Here is a 26,601-nt window from a genome sequence, read left to right as displayed (position 1 = left end):
TTATTGTTCGACCTTTAGTATGCATATGTATGCGTGTAAATGTTTACCCAAAGAATTCTTGGTATGTTATTGTGCTCTTGTAGAGTATTGCGTTTGCAGTGCAAAAGGTCATGGGTTCAAACCCAGGGAACGCACATTTTCTATATAAAAATGTTTAAGTTTATACCTTGTAATCCATAAGTCACTTTGGATAAAAGCATTTGCAGAATTTTTTTTAAATACATTGAAATTTAATTAAAATAAATAATTACTTAGTGTAAATGTTTTTGAAAAAATGTTTTAATTCCAGCATTAATTGAAGCTTGTCATAAAAAATTGCCATCCCGTTGCGTGGCTGTTAAAACAATTTAGAAACTTCAAAAGCTCATCTCACAAATTATTTGACTATGGGAGCAGTCCTGAAAGTTGTTGTAGACAGAGTCCACTGGGAATCTCCACTTCATTTGAAGCTCACAAGTTTTAGTTTCTACATTCACAAAAGCACTTGTTTTGTTAAAAAGACCCTAAATGAGTCCATTAACGGAAATGCATTTTGCGCTAGCTAGTCTTTTATCCAAGGGTTGCTACGGGCCGGGATGTTTTTGTGATTTTGGGGTTTATGCCAGGGCGAATTGCTCTGTAGAATTCTAATGAGGAAGAGAAACTTTTAAACTAAACTATAAATTACATCTACACCCTACAGTGTTTTAGCAAAGAATAAAACACTCTCGGACAAGGATTTTCAATGCACAAAAATGAGATCATTCATTTTTAGAAACAAACAAATCTTATCATAAAACAAATGTCAAAAGAGAAAGTTTTAAGTAACGTGGCTAAAATCAGATTGTATTTTAAATTAAAATGTCTCGAGTCACTTCCACATCCAAACCACTGGCATCTACAAAAAGTTGTTTGGGCACATACTATACACTACTTTTACTTTAAGCATTTACCATGTAAATATTATGTCATGATGTTGGTAATTATTTAGTACTACTATGTTATAATCGTCCTGATACCATCACAGTACATTGGGACTATTTTCCTAAAGCAACACCACACTGCTGATATTCACACACTAGCACACTGACATAACATATAACCCTGCTTTTTGGAGTAAGTACTGTTATGTGTAGGTTTACTCGTAGTTATTGATAAACTGCAGCACATAAATCACTGGCCTTCAAGTAACCGGCTTTTCAAGAAACAAATGAAAATCTGAATGCCGTCTCAGACTGAATTTCCAAATGAACTCCAATGCATTACAAACCCCTGCTCTATTAAATCCAGTGCTCTGTTGACATTGTATTAACAAAAAGAAAGAGTAAGCATACAATTTAGCACAGCTCTTTAAAAATTCCCAAAGCTGGGCACACAGGGTGGCCGGCGTTATAACATTAAGATCTGCCTACCAAGCCTTTTGGGTGCCAAAAGCACAGAGTGCCTCCACTTTTGTCCCAGATAGCATGTTTGGGCATCACAGGCCTCTCACTATGGTTTGAGTCACAGGGCACCTACATTTCAAAACCGAGATATCCCCACCACACAGCATTTTTTGGGCATCATAGGCCCTTCACTTGGTTTTGAGGCACAGTCTCTTCCAGCGCCCCCTAGATTCAGGTAGAGTCGGTGAAGCATGCCAGTGGCCTGATGCCAAATTCCCAATCGAAATCTCCATACCTGCACACTCGAGGCATTGCCACAGGCGGAAGTACAGCAATAATGTGGGCTTGAACGAGAAACAGGAATGCCCACCTACATGCATGCATGCATGCATCAAACTGCACAGGGTACCCACACGCGCGCGTGCACGCATGCAGACGCATCTGATTTGCGAATCTGCATGAAAACGCAAATAAGTATGCTGCTAAAACCAAAACAGTGATCTTCTGTGTGGCTTCCGAGCCCGTTGTGTACATGCACTCTAATGCTAACGCACGAATGTGGAGATTTAAAGGCCAAACATCGGTATAAACACGCATAAGATGTAAGACACAAGGACGGCGACTGATGCATTAGTAACCATCGATGTTACAAGCAGAAAACAAACAGATAATGCACGTTAAGCCCCAAAAAACCAGGCACCGGGAAAATATCGGAGCAAGCACCTGCTAGGCTTTAATGACAACAAGAAACGAAAAGAAACAGCGCTCGTACGGTAGATGGAGGATCGCTGAACTCCTTCGGTGTCCGCTGCTCGCGCGAGCCGACATTTATTCGCGTTTGCGCTGCACTTACTTTCTCAAGTTCTCCCTCATCTCGACTCCCAACGACCGCCGTATCCGAGGTGTTTATTTTAAAATCCCGATGGATCGTCGTTCGGGGCGAATCACCTTCGCGGTGTTCCCTCTCTACGAGAGAAAAAGCATCAGACTTCCAAGCGATCTCCCTCAGCCGGAGCGGCTCAGACGAGGCGGAGCTTTTCCTCCTCTTGCTCCCTTCCCCCTCGCTCCCTTCTCGCTCACTCATTTACAGACTGTGTCACAAAACATCCCAAACTGCCTATGTAGGGAACATTTTTCAGGGGGCACGAGCGAGTTCGATTTAGACGAGGGCCGTACTGAAACAATTGAACTCAATTCATAAAATCGTTTGAACAACAATCAAACACTGCTTTAATGACCCAAAACGATCCTGAACTTTGTTAGTATTTAACTATGGTTAACTGTACTAGTTAATATTTAAGAATACTATATGGTACAATACTATAGTATAATTACAGTACACTACAATAATTTTTCATGTATCAATGCTCACGATTTCCAAAATAACGTGAATCGTACAAAGTGCAACTTTATGGGGCCAAAAAGTGTCCTATCGAACTTTTAAACTCATATATGGTTAGAAATAATGCTTAAATTAAAAAAATGTATGCACCTTTGATGAAAAGACTTACTGTGCGTTCACACCAGATGCGAATAAATCATGTTATTCATACGTAGTTGGACGCATGAACATTTTGAGTTAACTCGCTTATTTTGTGCATGAAATTCGTGTCATTCGTGCATACAATTTAGACGTGAATACGCTCAATTTGCCAGCTTTAGCTAGCTTGTAGTCTCAAAATGTATGTATAGCTGAAATTGAGTAATGAGCATTTTACAACTTACCAGATTGTCCGACCTCCTCACTCACTTTCTTCCAAGTAAGATCCTTTTTATTCCCGTTTCTATAAAAGTACGAAGATGCGTCGTATAGCTCCGGGTGTCCACATACATTGACGACGATTTTGTCCTCCATTGTTGTTTTCGTATTTCTGCCTCAGATTTTTTAACTCAATTCGCGCAAATCGCGGCATTCATTCCACCTTATTCATGTCGCCTTATTCATTCTCGCAAATCGCACCGCAGGTTGTCTATCAGGTCTTTGCATTGACTTAACATGTAAATCACTCACACTTAACGCTTCATTTGCATCTGGTGTGAATGCACCAATAGACTTTCACAGCAAAACCCTCTTAAATGCATGCAAGCTTTTGGCAAAAACCTCTGCTTGTAAAAAAAATACTTATTTGGACAAGTTATAGTAAACAGTGCAAAATCACTAACGATTAAACTAGAAACATTGGAAATGATGAAAGTAAGAATGGAAAAAGAAGAAACTAAAGCACACAATAGGGGGCGCATGTCACTGCCACATTCGGGTTGTATTCGGGTCCAAGTACTTACAAGGGTCCCAAGTTTGAAAGTGATACACGTTTGTTTTGCACGTCGTCTTTTATCCAATTCATCTGCCACTTAGAGGACTTTGCCAAAAAAAATCGATGTGGCATTTAACAGATTCTGCCAGCAAAGAATATATATATTTCTGAATAGCCTGAGGCCAGGAATAAGCAAATTTGAGGCGAAGGTATTTGATGAACATATAATACGTGCAGAGAGCATTTGGTCAATATCATTATCTCATTTTGGACGCGGCTTTTGCATCTAAGCCCCTCATATGTTTAAATCCAACACTAAATGTGCATATAGTGCCCTTCGAAATGTAGGAATCAAACATTTAAACACACCTGTTAAAAATGCTGCCTACATAGAAAGCTTACTATGTTTTGGAAAGCAGCCATCAGTTTAAAAAGGATCAGTATTTACTGTCTTGATATGGAGGGCTATTTGTGGTTTGGTGGGATATATGGGCTGTTTATCCACAGACAAAAGCTGGTGCCAAAGTAAAGAACTCCCAGTTTACGAGGCATTAGTATTGCCTTGATAAATACTCGTCAATTAACCTAGTTTGCTATCATTTGGTCAGTTGAGTTTTTGAGTAAAATCTTTAATGGGTACTTTTATAAAAACTTTAATGACTGACATTAACACTACAGTAATGCATTTGGTATGCTTTTATCCAAAGTGACTTACAATGTCTGTAAATTATACCTTATATATAGATTAACAGTTTGTGTGTTTAGTGATCTTGGCATTATCAGCGCAGTCTTTTACTAAATAAGTTGAGATGAAAAGTAAATTTTTTGCATAATGCATCTCCTAATAGTTCAATAGTAAATGTACGTAAAATGTCAGTAATAGTAAAATCATGTTTTCATATTTGACTGTACATATTGATCCGTTAAGGATTAATGTTTTTTTTTTATTAAAAACTGTATAATAGGTTATTGGGTTATTATAAGGTTAAAATCAAATGCTCTCTAGACGCTTAAGCGTCCCGCCCCCAACAGTATAAAAGACATAGTATATGTTTAAGTGCTATAATTGGGTCCCCGGTGCTTCTATCAACCTAGAAAATATGAAAAAGATCAACCCAGTAACTTAGTTTTGGTGAACCATTCTCTGCACGCATGTGAAAAAAATAGGTTATAAAAATTTGTCTCCCCTTGTGATGTCAGAAGGGGATAATACCACCCCTTAATCTGCACTATCCAACTACAGCACTGTTGTTTAGTGCAGAGATCAACTAATTTGCATTTTAAAGGACACACCCAAAACGACACATTTTTGCTCATACTTATAAAAAAGTGCTGATTCTAAGGTAATAAAAACAAAACAGTTAATTTTGTAAGGACATACCATTGATAATATAGTTATTTTAATATAGTATGTATTTTCTGTCAAGAGATCTTTCTAAAAGTTACACAATGCACCTTTAATACTAGTTTACTAGTTCTTATATAAAGAATGGCTGATAGTGGACTGTTAGGGAATAAGAAGACAGTGATTTTAATCTATTCATAATCCACTTCACCATAAGAATCAGTTTTCTCCAACTTCCTAAATTCAGATCCATTGATGCCATTACATAAATGCCACCCTGACTTTCCACAAAGTTTGTGCATTTATATTATTAAAATTACTAGGGCTGTCAAAAGATTAATCATGATTAATAGCATACAAAATAAAAGTTTGTGTTTGCATAACATATTTGTGTATGTATTGTGTGTAATTATTATGTATATATAAATACACACATACATGTATAAATTAAGTTAATAAGGTATTTATGTATATTTTTAAAAATGTATATATAATGTAAAATATATATATATATATATATATATATATATATATTCATGTAAATGTATCTTAAATACATATGTGCATGTGTTTGTATTTATATATACAAAATAATTACACACAGTGCAAACACATATATTACGCAAAAAACAAACTTTTATTTTTTTATACGATTAATAGTGATTAATCTTTTGACAGCCCTAAAATTACATGAATTTTTCAATTTCACTGAGTAAGTAATAAATGCATTACAGGTGAAAACGCTGTAACCTGCTCTCTCAGGGGGCTCTCACACAAAGTTGTTAAAAAATATATCAGATTCAATATTGGAAGTCTTATAAATCGACCTACAAGGGAGAAAAGCCAGCATAACATTGACTCAATAAAGGAATTTTACAGATACATCAGTCAACCACATAAAGTGGCTAATTTTGGACTATTTCTGGGGAGGATATTGATTCGGAGCCACATAGTTTGGTCAGCAAGATTTTTCAAAGTGGGAACTGCGCAACTGGCATCATTTTAAAGCCGTCAAAACGTCTCTTTCATTTTTAAGTTTCTTAAGAGATGAGGATTGTATTGGAATGTTTTTACTACTTATACTACAGTTAGTTACGGTCCTCGAATCTGATTGGACGAAAGGCTGATATACAGTAGGATCAGAATACAGGGACGGTTTACTGTCCAGTAAGTGTCAATATCACGTAATGTGAATCAGTAAGAAAGTAGCTGCAAACCAAAGGACTTTTGGGACACTCGTTTGTTTTTGCATATTAAAAAAAACTTTCTAGTGTTCGTTGAGCTGTTGAATAAAATCAACGTGCTGTGACTTCACTTTTGCTCATGTGAGCTTTAATTTACTGTAATGTTATTATAGTATTTAGCTTTGCAAATTACATAAATTTGCATAAAATACCTATAGAGTAAATTTGTTCACAAGCATTTTCTTCACTCTTTTAAACACTAATATTCATATTTATTTGCTATCTTAATTATGCACAATTGCATTTTATTATTAATCATTAGCATTGTTTTCCTTGCTGGCTGTGGTGTGCTTCTAGGTTGCGACCCACTACGGATTGCAGTAATGCAGTACTTCCGAACCCTATCTCATGGAGATCGCCCAACTCACTTTGTCAGCAGAGCCTAATTTATCAACTTGGATCATTCTGCACGAATTTTACAGGGGTGAGATCTCAGTTCGGAAAAGGTCACGAAAAATCACTTTTCTTTGGTAGTCTGCCGTCGGCTGTGATGGATTTGTTACTCCGGGAGTTTGCATAACATCAGAATTAAATTTCCTAATTCAGCATGGACCTTGAATGCACAGAGCATTAACATGTGGACTGAGAAAACTTACTTGATGTAGTACGGGACATTGTTGGGTGAAATAGAGCGTTCCAGAGGACTTGCAACAGATGCTGAAATAGAAATAGAAACACATTCACCTCATAGATTTCCTTGGTCAATGACACATGTTAATGACTCAGCAACCCATTACAAAATCCATTATATCACGTCATGTTACGCTACATTATCTTTAAAGCGGAAGTCATTATTATGAATCATGGACAAAATAACTGAAATCATTTTGTCTTGGAGACTAATTGTCTATTTATTTCATATAATGCACATGCTATAGTTGCACATTGGATGAGTACACGACTGTGACATCACACATTGTCAAAAATATGCAGCATGAAGTTAGAACAACTTAGTTTTGCAAGTCAATTCAACCTACTATTTTAAGTTTTGGTTTAAAGGGACACTCCACTTTTTTTGAAAATATGCTCATTTTCCAGCTCCCCTAGCATTGAATATTGTTTTTGACCGTTTTGGAATCCATTCAGCTGATCGCCGGGTCTGGCGCTAACACTTTTAGCATAGCTTAGCACAATCCATTAAATATGATTAGACCATTAGCATTGCGCTAAAAATAAGAGTTTGGATATTTTTCCTATTTAAAACTTGTCTCTTCTGTAGTTACATCGTGTACTAAGACTGACAGAAAATTAAAAGTTGCGATTTTCTAGGCGATATGGTTAGGAACTATACTCTCATTCTAGCTTATAATCAAGGACTGCAGCAGGCGTAGTGATATTACGTACTTCCCGAAAATAGTCCCCTGCCATTGAAAGTTACTAAGGGGACTAGTTTCGGCTGCTGCGTAATATTATTGCGCCATATCTGCCTAGAAAATCGCAACATTTAATTTTCTGTCAGTCTTAGTACACGATGTAACTACAGAAGAGTCAAGTTTTAAATAGGAAAAATATCCAAACTCTTTGGTTATTTTTTTAGCGCAATGCTAATGGTCCAATCAGATCCAATGGATTATGCTAAGCTATGCCAAAAGTGGTAACGACAAACCCGGAGATCAGCTGAATGGATTCCAAAAAGGTAAAAATCAAATGTTTAACTCTAGGGAAGCTGGAAAATTAGCATATTTAAATAAATAAAAAATGTTGAAAAATAATTGAAGTAACATGTTGATTTAAAAAAAAATGCTGGATGTTTTTTACAGGGCAGTAATATTGCAAAACAAAACCCCCAAAACACACTTACCATCTAAGAAAGTTTGAGACTGGGGGCCTAAGTCCTTATAGGCTGTGGTCAGCTGGGTCAGACGTTCTTCAATTGAGATCTGAAATGTTTATTTTGGGACAAAATGAACGCAGAATCGCACGCACACACATTGTAACCAAATTTGGTTTTAAATGGATAGTTCACCCAAATATAAAAATGATGTTATTATTTGCTCATTTTCAAGTTGTTGCAAACCATTACAAATTACTTTGTTCTGCTAAACACAACGATTTTTTAAATCAAGCATGAAGTAAAAGCACCATTCATTTCCATAGTAAAAAAAACAAAATACTATAGAAGTCAGTGGTGCTCACAAACTGTTTGGTTACAAACATTGCTTAAAGGATTAGTCAATTTTCTTAAAAGAAAAATCCAGATAATTTACTCACCACCATGTCATCCAAAATGTTGATGTCTTTCTTTGTTCAGTCGAGAAGAAATTATGTTTTTTGAAAAAAACATTGCAGAATTTTTCTAATTTTAATGGACTTTAATAGAACCCAACATTTAATAATTAACTCAGTTTCAAAGGACCACAAACAATCCCAAACGAGGCACAAGGGTCTTATCTAGCGAAACGATTGTCATTTTTGACAATAAAAAAAACTAATATACACTTTTAAAGCACAACTTCTCGTCGTGTAGATCCGGTCGTGATGCGCCAGCTGACCCCACTACGTCACCGCAATACGTCATGACGTCAGAAGGTCACAGAGGACGAACGCGAAACTCCGCCCCAGTGTTTACAAGCGTCTTGAAAGAGGACTGTTCCTACGTTGTTGTATGTCAACTGATACTAATTAATGTCTTTGTGGCAGTTTATTGTTTAAAATGGTCCGCTAATGTGCGTTTTATATATGTAACACGTGACCTCCCTACGTCACTACGCATTTACGTTAGGTCGCGCTGGACCGGACCTTGACGAAAAGTTGTGGTTTAAAACTATATATTTTCTATTTTTCTTGTCAAAAATGACAATCGTTTCGCCAGACAAGACCCTTATGCCTCGTTTGGGATTGTTTATAGTCCTTTGAAACTCCGTTGAAAAAAACTGTTAAGTGTTGAGTTAAGTATTAAATGTTGGGTTCAATTAAAGTCCATTAAAATTTGAAAAATTCTGCAATGTTTTCTTCAAAAAACATAATTTCTTCTGGACTGAACAAAGAAAGACATCAACATTTTGGATGACATGGTGGTGAGTAAATTATCTGGATTTTTCTTTTAAGAAAATGGAATGTTCCTTTAATATCTTTCACAGTGTTTGGCAGAACAAAGAAATTAATACATTTGTTACAACATGAGGGTGAGTAATACAGTAGATGACATAATTTTCATTTTTGGGTGAACTATCCTTTAATGTCCTTAGTCTCCTTATAAATAATACCTTTTGGTCTGTCATATCTTTGAAGTTTAAAGGACAGAACTGTCCTGTAACCTGCTTGTTGTACTATTGCTGACATGAAATATTATTTATGCTGTTTATCGAACTGTTTATTTTCTGTCAATGTCAAGTTTCTCTCTTGTGTTTCAGGAACTAAATCAGTGACCTGACCTTAAGCATCTTTCAAACATGACATTTTAATGATAGTTATGTTAGATTTGTAGAGTAGGGATGGATACCTGAAGAAGCCTCCATCTCATGTTAAGGTCATTGTTTCTGCTTAGGTTGTCTGGAGATAGCTGAATGTCGGGAGGTCCAAATGTGGAGGCCAGTTGGTTGACCTGATTTACGTTTTCCTGGATGGGAGCTATCTCCACTTGAAACACCTAAAAAACACATAAAACTTTCATCTATTTTGCCTACAATCCTTAAAATTAAATATTAGCTTTATACTACTATGACATCAGTACATCAATGGTTGAAATGACAATTGATATTCTTTAGTATTTCAGCGAATACCATTGTACATTCTGAACAGACCTTTATTCTATCTATGAGGTTTTGAAGATCATCTACGACCACATCCCCAACTGGCTTCCAAGAATTCTTCACGGATTCAGCCTGGCGAAGCTTTGCATCCAGTTGATCCTGGGCGTCCTGGAGCTCCATCAGTCTCTGCAAGGCCAGTTCCAGCTCCCTCTGCCAGTCGACGGCAGCCGTACCCAAATTCTTCCATCGCACGGTTACGTCGTCCACCTCTTTACGCAGTATGCGGCCCACATTTTGAATGCTCTCTGGACTTACATCTGTGCAGAACGCAAGAAGTGTCTCTATTGTATTCTGAGTATTGTATTCAACTCAGTCCCTGAATGGCTAATCCAGTGCACAGTTAAACTTCAATCCTAATCAAACACACCTTAACTAGTCTCAACCTCAGACGTCACTCCCACAGACCACTTGTTGAATGTCTGATGCATATAGCACACTTAACTAGAAACACTTCTGAAGATTCAAAGTCGTCCTGTGATTGGTTGAATTATACAGTATTTCCGGGAGACGTGTCGCGATCTTTAACGGAAACAACACAGAGCCGTCTGACATGTTTACATCGGTTACAAGAGTGAATATATACTGCATTTTTAAAAGACCGCCAAAAGTGTTGCTTGAAGCATTCTAAAAAGAGATATTTTACGTGTTAGTCGTTGTTATAAACTTTAGACGTTCATAAATTAACGATTTACTGGTTGCACACCGGTTTGTTATTGTGGATACATTTCCACGCCCCAAAGCATGACATGACATGGCACGAAATGTGATCGGTGGATTTACGTGTCAGTTATATGGCCTCTTGGGAGGTCTTTGGCAGCCATGATTCGCAGACCTTTTAAAGGGACACCTCACTTTTTTTTGATAATATGCTCATTTTCCAGCTCCCCTAGAGTTAAACAATTGATTTTTACCGTTTTGTAATTTATTCAGCTGATCTCCAGGTCTGGCGGTACCACTTTTAGCATAGCTTAGCATAATCCATTGAATCTGATTAGACCATTAGCATCACGCTAAAAAATAACCAAAGAGTTTTGATATTTTTCCGAAAATAGTCCCCTTGGTTACTTTCACTAGCAGGGGACTATTTTCGGGCAGTGCGTAATATGATTGTGCCTCCTGCAGCTATTAGAGATGCGCGGATGGGCTATTATTTCATCCGCAACCGCATCACAAAACTCAACATCCGTCCGCCATCCATCCGCACCAACGTTTCTGACCAGTTTTCAAAACCGCACCCGTCCGCCATCCGCTGACTGGGCGATGCAAGGCGCTGCTGATGACAGCCGCTGCTGATGACAGCCGCGAGACTAGAAAGCCCTAGAATATAAGCAGTGAACTCAGGCTATGTTTACATTAATGCGTTTATACTTTAAAACGCATTACTTTTGCTACGTTTACGCCTTTCATCTACACTACATCGCCGTTTTCGACCCTCATAAATGGATTCGTTCGTCAACGCTGCAGACCCTGTTTTAGTTTGAGAACTCAGACGTTGCGCTGAGTGTAAATGTAGATGGAGTCTTATGTAAACTAACAGCTGATGTTAACGTGACAGCGCATCATTTTCAAAGTAAAAATTATTTTATTCAGGTAAATGGAGGTTTGCAACGGAGGTTTTGACAAAAATAGTAAACATCTACCAACCAGCTATTATACACGCTATATCGGATTGTTTTAACATGTATCATCATAGATAATGTCTATTTTATATTTATGTTTGAGTATTGTTGGGTTTAAATATTGTTGTAATGTGTTTATGTTTTGTTTAAATTTAGTTAGCTTATTACGAAAGATAGACTGTAATTTTAAACGCCATATAGGGCGTTGTAAAGGCCAATATGAAGGAAGAATTGTAATGGGTCAGACATTATTTTCGAGTTTAATTTAAGTTTTGTTTTCTACTTTAAAATGAATATCGTTTCAGATAATTTGTCTCTTAATTTTCATCGATGTTTTGTTGATAAGTTCATAAGTGATGTGAATATAAATTAATAAAAACAATAAACTCAACGTCATTAATATTTAATGCTCGTTTAGCCGATTGCGCTTTTAGCCATTTCAGCAATTTCTGTGTTGCTAGCGGAGGACATGCACGGACCTCGCACACATTTAAAAATTAATGCAATAAGCATTTCTGTAGGCTAAAGCTATACTTCACCTCTTATATATGTTTGATTGAAGTTTGCATTTGCTGAAATTTATTTTTGCTTCAAGTTCGTTTAGTACTGTTCACTTGAATGCTTTCTTTTTAAACCATAAAGACCAGTCTCCGATCGGCGCACATGACATGGGACAAAAATAAATAAATAAATAGCCTAAATTAAACGCACAAATTACATAGTCTGCACTGGTGTCTGATTTACCACTTTGTAAAACTTATTCCAGGCAACCCTTTTCTGACCTTTTATTTCCTTTGTTTTTAATTCTCATTTTTTTGAGTTTGCCACGCACCTCCTTCGCCGGCGTTGATAAGAGCTGTGTCAAAATGCGTCCTCATTTCTCCGCGCTGTTAATGATAGAACGAATGGATCCTTAACAGCCGAGGCTATCCCAAACAATTTAAACCTTTATTAAATAAAAGTGTATTTAGAAAACTTTTTCTTGTCACTGTTTTAGTATTATAAGTTATGTTTTGTGTTAATATTATTCGGTTTATGTTGCGAATATTTCTAAGGTTGATTATTTGATATACTGTTGTTGAATAGTTTAATCTACATCAATGTGTCATATTTTTTCAAATAAATTCATATTTTTCTGATTACATATTTATTTTAATAAGTCAGAAATGTCTCCGCTGTTTATTGCTGACAATCGCGATGGGCGCTACTGGGGGCGCGTGCAACAGGTGACCCAAATTATGGGCCCTCAGCAGGCTAGACCGTCTCATTTCAGTTCTCTTCGCGAACTTCTGAGCCTGCCACCTTGAAAGACAGAGTGCTCACCGTTTAAAGTCGCATGCTTTGAAGGACACAGCTAATAACAAGCAGTCGATCCGCCACCCGCCCGAATTTAATTAAAATATAATTTTTCATCACGTCATCCGCCCGACCCGCGGTTTATCCGCGGCTGTAACCGACAACCGCGCATCTCTAGCAGCTATGTTACGGAGCAAAGTCCTTGATTATTAGGCCAGTTTGAGAGTATAGTTCCTAGCCATATCTGCCTAGAAAATCGCAACTTTTAATTTTCCGTCGGTCTTAGTACACGATATAACTATAGAAGAGTCAATTTTTAAACTCTTTGGTTATTTTTAGCTCGATGCTAATGGTCTAATCTGATTCAATGGATTATGCTAAGCTATGCTAAAAGTTGTACCGCCAGACCCGGAGATCGGCTGAATGGATTCCAAAACGGTAAAAATCACGTTTAACTCTAGGGGAGCTGTAAAATGAGCATATTTTCAAAAAAAGTGGAGTGTCCCTTTAAGAATGCCTGAAAGGTATAGTATGTTTGACTAGGCTTGGATCCAAACAGTGGCTCTCCTGGACCAGAGTTGAATTGTAGTATGTGTATGGATTCAAGATTTCATACCCTTTTGACCAGGCCTTTTTTTCAACCCCTCACGAGGCATCTCAGAAAGGAATGTTTTCACGTTGTCAAGCGTTCCATTGATCACAGGTTCTTTGGCAGCCAGCTCTCGTCTGAAGCCCTATAAAGCACAAGGGGTTGTTTTGAATCACAATGACGGGCAAATTTACTAAATTGCAACACATAAACAATTGGACTTTGAAACGTTTCATTTACATAAATCCTTACATTTCGGCTGCATGTAAATAAAACAGAACGCCAGATTTTCTTGTGCGGTCTTAGACTTTTGGACAGTCCAATCAATAAGACTCAAGCACCTTTTCATACAGCCAATATAAGTTTTTCTTTTAACTCATAGAAATGGCCATTATTATACAGGTGAAAAACAGACTCACCAAGTTGCTTCCTCTCAAACTGAAGCGGTTCGAGAAACAAAATCTGTTATTTTCTAAATGCATGTAGTTTGATATTAGTTTTATTTCAGGTGAACTGTTCCTTTAAAAATGAGCTTTAATTACATGAAATTCATTGCTTTTGATCATTTTAATACGCTTTATTATTTTAATTTTGCGCATTGTAATTAACGTTTTTGTGGTTAAGCAAACCACAATTAAAATCTTAAAGAACCCTCAAGAATCTGCTTAAGCCTCCCGGAGTTTGAGCTTAAACTGCAAACGTTTCAGTAGTTTGCAAATCAAAATGCTTTAATTACACTTCTGATGGCACTTTCTTCGCAGCTCCTACGCATCTGACAATCCTGCAAATGTGGAGTCTATCAGACCGACTCTCACAGCCTCCCCTACACAAACTACACTACGACCGCATCCTGTTTACAGCAGACCCCTGACAGCTGACGGCCAATAGCAGATGTTAATTGGTCCGCACAGCCATGCCAGGAGACAAGAGATTTTGCACCTCTCCTACGCAACGTATCATCTCCATCTGTTTAAATATTTAACAAGAACAGACTGTGATACGATTACGCTTCAATACGGAATTCATAAATCATCTTCAACATCATTTTTCATGCCTTCGGTTAGGGGCGTAAGCCATGTGCCGTATCCTCACCTTGTGCGTGAGGAGTTGTTGGTGCACGGTCGGGACGTCGCCCCCTACTGGCTTCTGGTGTTCGAGCTCCTCCCTCTTAAGCTGTAGCCAGTTGAGCAGCTCTTGCAAGGACATATGCAAGTGTTTCCACTGATCCACACCTGCGTCCAGATAGGGCCTGAAGAGTCATGAATAAACAATGTTAAGATATTAGACCATCCCAATATTTGAAGCTATATTAAGAGAAACCACCAGAGGGCACTCTTCTATCACATCACGTTTCGAAAAAAAATCATTGCACGAATGAAGTGTCGAGTCTTTGAGAGATGAAAGTGTCATTTGAACATTTTGTTTGAATATGCATGAGCATTACTGTAAAGGCTTTTACCAGCTTTTCATTTAAAGGCACACAGTATGTGCTTCTATAGGTTTGACACCTAAATTTGCAAACAAAAGTCATGAATTCAAACGGTGGGCTCAGACACCACGTGAAAGTAAATATTAATCAATTATATCAGTGGTGGCCGGTAACTTCTCTTCCGAGGGGCGCAAATTCAACATATGTATTCAAAGTGTCATCATGTGTGTTGCTCGTCATAGCAAAGTATATGTTTGTTGTGAATCTATGTCACATATTTTGACATGACACGTGATGCGCATAGGTTCACATGGTGTGCCGAACACATATTTTGACATGACACGTGATGCACATAGATTCACATGGTGTGCCGAACACATATTTTGACATGACACGTGATGCACATAGATTCACATGGTGTGCCGAACACGTGTTTTGACATGACACGTGATGCACACAGGTTCACATGGCGTGCCGAACACATATTTTGACATGACACGTGATGCACACGGGTTCACATGGGGTGCCGAACACATATTTTGACATGACACGTGATGCACATGGGTTTACATGGGGTGCCGAACACATGTTTTGACATGACACGTGATGCACATGGGTTCACATGGCGTGCCGAACGCATATTTTGACATGACACGTGATGCACATAGGTTCACATGGCATGCAGAACGCATATTTTGACATGACACGTGATGCACATAGGTTCACATGGCGTGCCGAACACATATTTTGACATGACACGCACATAAGTTCTCATGGCGTGCCGAACACATATTTTGACATGACACCTGATGCACATAGGTTCACATGGCGTGCCGGACACATATTTTGACATGACACGTTATGCACATAAGTTCACATGGCGTGCCAAACACTTATTTTGACATGACACGCACATAAGTTCACATGGCGTGCCAAACACATATTTTGACATGACACGCACAAAGGTTCACATGGCGTGCCGGACACATATTTTGACATGACACGTGATGCACATAAGTTCACATGGCATGCAGAACACATATTTTGACATGACACGTGATGCACATAAGTTCACATGGCGTGCCTAACACATATTTTGACATGACGCATGATGCACATAGGTTCACATGGCGTGCCGAACACATATTTTGACATGACACGTGATGCCCATAGGTTCACATGGCGTGCCGAACACATATTTTGACATGACACGTGATGCACATAGGTTCACATGGCGTATCGAACACATATTTTGACATGACACGTAATGCACATAGGTTCACATGGCCTTCAGAAAACATATTTTGACATGACACGTGATGCACATAGGTTCACATGGCGTGCCGAACACATATTTTGACATGACACGTGATGCACATAGGTTCACATGGCATTCAGAAAACATATTTTGACATGACACGTAATGCACATAGGTTCACATGGCGTGCCGAACACATATTTTGACATGACACGTGATGCACATAGGTTCACATGGCATTCAGAAAACATATTTTGACATGACACGTAATGCACATAGGTTCACATGGCGTGCCGAACACATATTTTGACATGACACGTGATGCACATAGGTTCACATGGCGTATCGAACACATATTTTGACATGACACGTAATGCACATAGGTTCACATGGCATTCAGAAAACATATTTTGACATGACACGTGACGCACATAGGTTAACATGGCGTGCCGGACACATATTTTGACATGACACGTGATGCACATGGGTTCACATGGCGTGCCAAACACATATTTTGCAAAAGGTCAAGGGTTTAAATCCCTTGAATGCACATACTGATAAAAATGTATCCCTTGTAATGCACTGTAATTCGCTTTGGATAAAAGCGTCTGCCGAATGCATAATGTAAATTTAATTACGAGATTTAGAGCATTATAATCATTGATTTCACATTTATTTCAGTCTTGGACATGACCTTACTCAGTCAATATTAAATATATCAAGGATATTATGTAGGATGGTTTTTATGTAGAAAAAAAATCACATATTGTGACCCCTACATAATATTTTCACACACTTATATATTACTTGTGGCCTGTGGCTTGCCCACTCCATCTCTATTATATCTCTATCCATCTCTATTATATACTGGTGGTCACTAGACGTAGCTTCTTTATTATGTTTTATCCCCCGTCGGGCAAAAATGTAACTCCTCAGAAAAGTAATAGGCACACTGCTCATCAAGCACACATGGTGCGGAACGAAGTTTAATACTCACCGTAAGTATGAGCAATAGTAATAGTGATGTTTGCCTTAGCAAGCACCTTTAAAAACAAACAGGCCTGTATTTTGAAATAAAGTAAAATAAATGCGACGGATTACGAATGCTATTACGCAAGCCCGGGGCTTTTATAATATCGCAGCATTTTTCACAGCCTGCTTCCACTCAGCGTGAACTTCCCCAGGTTAAATTAAGATGACAAATGGGTCTTACCTTATACTCATAACTTTATTACACAACTCATGCCAACGCTGTCCCATGTCATCAAGACGTTTCTGCAGCACCACGGCATTATCCGTCCCCTCCAGAGCTGACACAATACGGTGTCCGTTTTCATCTAATGAATGATACATCTCCCGGTGGCCATCGATCTCCGCTTGGAGATCCTGCGAGGATTAAGATAGATCTTAGACATCCAGACATGAAGTTACGTTTAAACTTTTATCTTAAATATATGTGACCCTCTCTGTGAAATACAGGTTATAGTCTCATAATCTTATTACGGAGTTTAAGAGTATCAGAGTTTGATTTCACATCTTTGACATGGCCTTACTCAGTTAATATTAAACATATCAAGGTTATATTTTGACAGAATGTTCTTTACACCATGTACACTCTCAGAAAAAAGACACAAAAGTTGTCACAGTCACCATTTTCAGGGTTCTCACACCTTAGTTAACTTCAAATTCAAAGACCTTTCAAGGACTTTCCAGGTCCAATACCCTCAAACTCAAAAACAAAATTTTAAGTGAGAGCAAGGTTACATTGTGTTACCTTTAAATATACATTGGTACAGTTCCCTTTCGAGGGAACTCGCGCTGCGTCACTGCGGTGACACTTTGGGGACGCCTCCAGGGGCAAGTGTGTCTGAATGTGTATATCAAATTCAACCAACGGTGAGGCTCAACGATGAAGACTATCTGAAATATTGCCAAAGACGGCGTTACAGGGATGCAGGAAGTATGGCAAGAGAGACGCAGCGTCTCGTTCCCTTCTCAGGGAACAACAGTTAAATACACGGGACGTTTTCATTTGTCAAACACAACTATGCAAAAAAGCATTTTGGTATGAATCAACATTCACATACAGAAGATGTAAGGATTTAAAGCGAACAGTTAAAGGTAGGGTAACAGATTTGATCCTGAAACATTTTTTGTCTCCTTACATCCTGATAGCAATCACTGTGTTAAGTTGTTTAAATGTATTTGTAGAAATGTATGTTATCTGTGAAAGGCGTAGGACCAAAAAATTGTTCAACAAATCATAGATTTCGGTCCGAACGGACGTTTCCATTTTTGTCCCTCATACGTAACCGTAATTTGAATGCCCACCGCACAGCGAGTCCACGCAGACACCATACGTCATCGGCGCGTTCACGTGCGCTCACCTCCTGCCTGTAAACAGTGAGAACAGCAAACTTTTCTGCTAAATTGACAACCTACACAGGAGGCACAAAACTAAAGGCATCTTTTATAACAACAACAGCAAAAACTGCCTAGATCAGCAAGAGCAAAAACCCAAATGAAAATCTGTAACTTTACTGCTTTACCACGAGATGCAAACAGCTGCAGGACGCAAAGGGTCTGAAAGAGTCGTTGGACAGTTTATTTTGGTAAGGTAGGTACGCGATATGTTTGTATTGAGATGGATTCAGATATTCTACTTTGATGAAACATTGTGTTGCTTATGAAATTTGAGTTCGTTTACGGATTAGCGTAACGATATAGTTACTACGTCTACACAACCGAACGTGTGCTTAAACTAATTCAGATGTAAACCAGTTGTTTGGTTATTTTGGAAGTGTTATTCCAAAGTTTTCTCACTGGTGAATGAGACATGAGATGTGACCGTCTGATCTGTGCGTGTTCATGTGTTTTAAAATAGGCGTGACTTTGGATGGCGATTTGACTTGAGGGTGGGATCGGGATTTCATTGCTAGGCGGCTACCGTTAGCATTTTTCAAAATGTGTTACCCTACCTTTAAGCATGTGTGCTTAAAAAGTCTAGAATTTTTATGATATTATTATCCTACACTACACAGGGAATAATATGGATTTTTTTTCCAGAAATGCTTTTATGCTTTTTGCATAAAATAGATTCAAGCACTTTCAATGACCTGTATCTATGTATGAATATTTTCAAAAACTTCCCAGGGCCTTGAATTTTTTCCCTAAGATTCACAAACTTTCAAGGATTTTAAGGACCCGTAGGAACCCTGCATTTTGGTACAGATATATGTACCTTTGAGGTACTAATATGCAACCCTTTAGGTACAAAAGTATACTTTTTGAAAAGGTACACCTTTGTACCCAAAGAGTGCATATTAGTGCTTCAAAGGTACATATTGGCAGTTCAAAGATACATATTTGTACATAAATGCCACATATTAGGACCTTTTTTTAAAGGGTACTGCCCCAGTAACAGCTTTGTACCTTTATTTTGATCAGTGTACCACCCCAGTGACAACTTTTGTACCTTCTTGTACCTTTTTTCTGAGAGTTTAGGATGATTTAATAGAAAACATTTAATCACAAAAAAAATTTTTAGGTGACTTTTCACAGGCAGGGTTACATATATCTACTTTCTTGATTTTATACTATTTTATCAGTGTGAATGTGCATTCACTCAACATTTTATACTTTCATCCACCTGCAGATTCTCTGCATTAAAATGTAAATCTTATTTTGACTCGTAAAATGATGTGACAGAGCCCTTAGGTATATTCTCCTTACGGTATATGTCTTAAGTTTATCTATAATAAATAAAAACTGTTAAGCCAATTTATTTTTCTTTCTTTGACGTTTATTGCAACTATACTCTGTACATGGGTAGTTATGAATTACAGAAATAAATTCCTATTGTTGACAGGTCCTGCGGTGTAACATGCTCTATTTCATCTAAAATAGCTTTTGCTATTTATCACATATAATTATGCATACATCATAATTATGCATGCAGCTTTTATGACCTAATTTAAATCAAGTTAATGGAGAAAAACAGCTCCTAAAACAATAACTGATTGAAAGTAAGCATGTCACAACACAAATGATCTATGAATGGAATGACGCATATAATTACACAATGACAGAGACGAGAATATTATACTATTATGCATTTCTTTACTTTTTATCATTTGGATTTACTTAAACCAGTTTCAACATACATGCAAATCCTTAAGCTGAGTACCTTAACATGGTAAGTCTTCCTATGCAACATTTCCAGTAATCGAAAGACATCAAAGGAATCGTGAACAGTCCATCTGACTGTTGTTAGCAAAGATCCTTTAATTCCCCACCATGTGGACGTGAACGAAGCGAGACGAAAGAACGGACATCGTGAGGATGAGAGCGAGAAAATGTATTCTGCAACCATGTGTCTAGATGCGAGGTGAAATGAGCTTCAGAGCCTCGGTCGCGGAGGCACACTGGCCCTGTTGTTTGTGGCGAGAGTGGGCACTGCTAGCGAAGACTGGGTCAGTGCTGGTTTCTGGAAGAACAGAGGCTTCTCTTTACAGCCCACATCTTTATCTGCCTCTTCATATTTAGCTGCATCTCTGCACCATTGCCAAGTACACATATCTCCCATACCAGCGAGAAGCGGGCGACCCCAACAATAGACCCGTCAGTTTCCACGGCCTGCCTAATAAATAACACTTAAACTCTCTTGTTTCCCGAGAGATGCTATTGGAATGAAATTCAGAAATATTTTCCTCTCACTAATATCGTTGGAATTGTTTGTGTCACAAAGCTTTAACTGATTGAAGAATTGCATGTATACGTCACTCATGTACAGTAAGGAGAAAGTCCCCAAGGACTCAAAATGAGACCAGTATTCTAATGCAGAAAATTTGTATTAAATTTGTATAATTGTGGTATAAATTAACCATTATTTATTATAATAAGTGTAGTAACCACGTTTTTTTTTCTTAAGCGTCCATTACACACGCTGTTTTTGCATATCTGATGTTAATCTGGAGTACCTATAGAGTAGTATTACATCCTTTTTTTCTTCGAAGAGTCTGTAGTGTTATCAGATTTATAAAAGACAGATTAGCTTTTTCGATAATGTCCAAAAACATTCGGAAGGATGAGTTACGAACTGCGGGAGGAGCGAGTCACGAGTCAACACTTTATTCAACACTTACTGGATAACTTATGATTCAATACATGTTTGTGTCGTTTACATTGTATGCACTTACGTGCTTATTTCCAATACAACTTTTCAATGAAATAGATAAAATGGATAAACAAACTATATCCATTGTTCCATAATTATGGCCTATTTCTCCTTACATCCATAAACACACTTCTTTTTTCGTTCCATTGTTGAGTCTTGATATAAAACAAAGCTATCGCGTGAAGTGATGCCTGTAACTTAGCTTCCTCGGTTCTCGCTCTCCCGCTGATTGACGTGTGGGCGTGTTTTTTTCTGGGGAATGTGCCCATAAAAAGAAGTGATACATATGGCTTACCACTGAAACGTTCTGAAACTTGTACAAACCCTGGCGAAGTGCATTCGAGACAGAAATACTCTGTAACTCGTCCAACACGTACTATAGCAAAACAATGGTTAATTTGCGCTAACCATGCGCTAACTATAAATGCCTAAAACTAGTATTAACTGTTTTCCTGCTATTGACGAGTTATCTCGTCAATGAAGAGAAAACAATTGAATGAAGAAAACGTGTTCCTGATGAGTTTTTATGTTAATATGTAATATCGCGATTATCCAGATGGACCTATTACTTAACCAATTTATTTAAAAAAAACTGAAGCAAAAAATGATTTACTAATTTTACACTCCATGTATGTTTTGATAATCGTTCTGAATCTGATCTCTAGCAAAATTCCTTCACAAAAATTCAATAATTTCAGCTTTTTGCAAAAAAAATATTTTTATCGGCAGAGAAAAAAATATAGATGGATGAAACGTTGTTTTTTCCCGTTTTGTTTGTTTGTTAATTGTTTTTTTTTTAGTAGTTTTTGAATAAGTTTACTTGAAAAATATAAAAATACATTATGGTAGGGCTGCACGATTATGGCAAAAATCATAATGGTTTAGGCTACTGTATTTGCACTGAATTGGAAATTATATATTTGAAAAATACAATGAATTGCCGGGCTGCAGAGAAAGTCCACTATTGCAGACTTATAAAGGCTACTTATGATGCCTGAAACGTCTTTTTGGACTACTCAGCCTCCATGGAGATGACTACAGAACTAGGCACTCTTTTGAAAGGTGCCTCAAAATCCTACCAAAATGAAGGGACCACTTAGAATTCTTGTGGTAACATGTATGCTTCAAGTTTCTCAGAGAACCACTCTTTCTAAAAAAGGAGAGGAACCTCTAATATCATCATTTTTACATTTGTATTAAATGCACTGGGTTGTTTTAAGGATGATGTACATAACACTGTTTACACACCTGCCATTCATCCAGTAAGTGCTGCACCGTGGCTGGATGTTCCAGCAGTCCTTCCCTAAACGTGGTGTCCTGTAAGACATTGGCTGTGGTTTCTGCTTCAGTGAGCCAATTAAGGAATTTCTCCAGATCCAAGTAATAATGCTGCAACTGCCGAAGTCCTGCTTCCAAATCTGCCTCCTTATCCCCGGTACTGTAAAAAGCAACAAAAATCATTTTTTTAAATGTTTGGTGTCCCCAGAGTATATATGTGAAGTTTAAGCTCAAAATACCCTACAGATAATTTATTGTGACATGTTAAAATTCCCACTTTGTAGGTGTGAACAAAAATGTAAAAATGCAAATGAGCTAAAGAAATGCAAGCACTGATCACCATAATGGTGGTTTGTTGAAATTGAAACTCAATTGTGCTGTCAATGATTTCTCTCTCTCTCTCTCTCTCTCTCTCTGCACTATATGGCAGTGCCGTGGTTGGATAGTGCAGATTTAAGGGGCGGTTTTATTATAATAAGATCCCCTTTTGACATCACAAGGGGAGCCAAATTTCAATTACCTATTTTTCATATGCTTGCACAGAATGTTATACCCAAACTAAGTTACTGGGTTGTTCTTTTTCAAATTTTCTAGATAGATAGAAGCACCGGGGACACAATTTTAGCACTTAAACATGGAAAAAGTCAGATTCTCATGATATGTCCCCTTTTAAATACATTAGGACTATGAATTGAACGCATTAAGCATAATATATAAAAATCTAGATTTGGGTAAATTTGATGAGAAATATTTGAGTTCATACTAAAATCTTCAATAATATTGACTTATCATTGCAGACTTGGCAAACCTAAGCTCAGTTTGTGACATTGTTGAGATCTCTTCTAAAACTTTTATTTTAAATTTCTGGGAAATTGAGATCCTCGGTAGAAATATATGAGATGCGGGAGACTTAAGTTGCTTTCTTCTTAATGTCATTGATGTCTAGGAGAAATAATTGAGGTATTAAAGAGATCTCATCTGTGATTGTCTTACGGTTAGTAACAAATGTATTAAACATTGAACGTTTTTTAGAAATCTTGTTGTTTCGATGTACTGCATTTCTTCTCAAAGCAATTACACCTTTTAAACCTTTGAAATAACCTCAGGGTTTTATTGTATCTGCAGTACATTATTTTCAGTTCCATAAATACAAAAGACAGTCCAATTAAATTGTTAAAAATGCTTATCGTTATAGGACTGCATTTTAGTATTGTTATTGAACACATATATACATATGTATACATAAGCTTACCGCTTTTTGATGTTTGCCCAGGCCAGATTCATGCTATCGGTCATTTGTTTAACTTTGCTGGTGTCATCGTCTACATACAGAGTGAGCAGTTTGTTTGCCAGCTCATTGGTGACATTTATCTGGGCTTGCCATTGCTGTATGTCCTTAGAAAGTTGCTGCAAAATAAAAACAAAATGTTTAATACGTTACAATACATGTTGTATCTGTCAGCTGATTTTTATATTATATGCTGTATCTGTCAGCTGATTTTTATATTAATTTATATAAATATTTTTATTTCTCTCATGCTTTTGAAAGGAGCATTTTAATGGTTGACTCTACATTACCTTGACATCGGCATTTTGACTTTTTAAATCTCCAGCACCATGAGAGGGTTTCTTCCAGCCATCCAGTCTTTCATTGGCTTTCTTAATGAGAGGCTCCACCCTTTTTCTGGCCTCCAGCCAATCACTGGAGTCCTTATACATGCTCTGAAGTTGAAGGACCCTGTTCGTCAGCTTGTTGTGGGAATCTTCCCAATGGGCCTGCAATTTTTCAACTTTTAACAAAAGATGACACAAGTATTGTTATGAATAGCTCAGGACATGGTTATCATTGTGTTGCTATGCAGTTGCTAAGGTGTGAGGTGGGGTTCTTAGCATGTAGTTGTTCAAATATTTTGGGTGGAACCTTACTGGTAGAAAATTAATCATGGTTTTATTATAGTCTGAGTGTAGTAGTCGTGTTTTTCATTTGTACAACCGTAATATTCTGTTCCTTTGATATGGCTTGAATTTTTATTCATTCTTTAAAGGAATATCTCACCCAAAAGTGAAGAATAGCTTTGCATGTCTTGTAATGGAACACACATGACTGGTCAACTGTGGCGGCTCGTGATTGCTCATCCGAGGGGGGCTAATTCAAAATCACCATTTATGATAAAAGAGACGCTCACGTTCACAAAATACATGCAAGACACTCCCTTAACAGTAAACTCTGATTATGCATGAGATTATGCGAGAATCTGGCAAACACGAGCGTCTCTTTAATCATAAACCCTTTAGAGGTGTCTGCAGCAGGCACTTATTTTGGCATGACACATATTTTGAAAAAAGGAGCCACACACATGACGGGCTACATACATGCTGTGACGAACTTTACATCGGGCGCCCTCGAAAAAAGAAGTCACCGGCCGCCACTGCTGGTCACGAGAACCAATTAGATTTGAATGAATCAAGTGCTTTGATCTGTTTTTTTTACATTTCTATTTTGCTAAATAAGCTTAAAATATTAAACACTTTCACTCACAAATGTATAATTTCCTTCAGAAGACATAAATCAACTCACTTGAGTCATTTAGATTACTTTAAATTGCACATACTTTGCAAAATTCCCTTTTACAAGGTATTTGGACATAAATGTGTGTTGGCAGCGTGTAAACACAACAACTCTACAATGAAAAAAATCCAACCCTTCTTCTTTTTTAATACCATTAAACCAAAGCAGTCTCATAAGCATGCTGCTTTGATTTTCTTGTTAATGTGACATCACATTGATAAAGCCCTGCCCACGGCCACTGACTGACTGGTTGATTTGACCCAAAAGCTTTTTTAAATGTGTTTGTTAGCACGTTGTAGCACTAATGCGGCTGAAGGTCCTATTGTCTTAGACTGTATTCACAGGAATCAGATCTATTTTTAATCAAAAGTGCTCACTGTCTGTAAGTAAGGAAGTGAGGAGCTGTAGTTCATTTGCATTTAAAGGTACACACATGCTCCCACCCAAATAAGGGCATTTTGGACACACACACATATATATATATATATAAATGATCTGTGGGGTATTTTGAGCTGAAACTTAACAGACACATTTTAGGCACAGTTGAGATTTATATTACATCTTGTAAAAATGGGTATAACATGTGCCCTTTAATGATGGATGTATCTGCTTTTGCAGCTTTGCCATGTTGACTACCATATAAGATAACAAACAGCCTTTGTACATAAAATTATTTGTTTGTGTACAATTGAAGAAATAGAAGAATACATTTAGTAAATTATTAAACAATTTTCATTTTAGGGTGCACTATTCCTCTAATGCAAGTTTTTTTTATCATCTACCGGAGTCAAATAACTCTTAAAAATAAGTATTTCCTGTAATTAAAAATGTTATATCACAATTCACCTCACTGTTTAACAGCATGTGTAATACGAACAATGACATTGAGATGCCTAGACAATTCTCGAAAACCCCCGTTGTTTGCTTTTTGAATTATTTAAATGATTGACGAATATCTTTAATATCCATCAAGCTGTTGAGATATCACCACAAACACAGTGAATTACTGACTGTGGATTAACATAAGAACTGGCAAAGCTGACTTACTCCGGTCTGTAATGGCCGCCCGTGCCTCAGGGTTATTGGTTTTGTTCTTCAGGTTCTGGGCTGCTGTGATTTGTTTGCTCAGCTGTGGGCATCTTTGCTCCATGTCTTGCAGGGATGACTGTCAGTTAGAGAGAAAATTACTTTGTGAGGAGGTTTTATGTGCCACTATATAAAGGGGATATAATGGCAAGTTAAAGGGGGCACATAATAAATACCTAAAAGAATCTAAAAAATAAAAAGATTTGTGTTTTTTTTTGTTTATTTCTGTTAGCTTTTGAAGTCATCTGTATAGTATTTTCCTAAAGGTTGACAAAATATATTAAAAAAATTAGGAACTAAACAAAATCATATTTTGTGCAATAAGTGCAGTGTATCCCCTT

At 37.5% G+C, this 26,601-nt stretch overlaps 1 protein-coding gene across 4 annotated transcripts in view; it reads right to left on the bottom strand.

Annotated features, from left to right (window-relative positions):
- dmd (dystrophin) overlaps nt 1-26,601 on the bottom strand; it is a 164,145-nt gene that overhangs the window by 36,202 nt on the left and 101,342 nt on the right. For 2 of the 4 annotated variants that reach the window (XM_055205905.2, XM_055205906.2), the window contains exon 1: nt 2,218-2,425. In XM_055205905.2, the coding sequence (XP_055061880.1) occupies nt 2,218-2,237 (20 nt within the window). In that variant the 5' untranslated portion in view covers nt 2,238-2,425. Of the gene's footprint in view, nt 1-2,217; nt 2,426-6,804; nt 6,866-8,009; nt 8,089-9,650; nt 9,798-9,951; nt 10,218-13,491; nt 13,610-14,556; nt 14,714-17,364; nt 17,538-20,337; nt 20,549-22,575; nt 22,766-23,857; nt 24,013-24,183; nt 24,396-26,221; nt 26,340-26,601 lie in introns of those variants that run through there. The other 2 variants (XM_073866166.1, XM_055205904.2) reach the window with 2 other exon arrangements.

This window comes from Misgurnus anguillicaudatus, chromosome 3 (assembly GCF_027580225.2).
Source record: "Misgurnus anguillicaudatus chromosome 3, ASM2758022v2, whole genome shotgun sequence".
Taxonomy (NCBI): Eukaryota; Metazoa; Chordata; class Actinopteri; order Cypriniformes; family Cobitidae; genus Misgurnus; species Misgurnus anguillicaudatus.
Note: the sequence above shows the minus strand (reverse complement) of the source record. Positions and strands in the feature narration are given on the sequence as shown.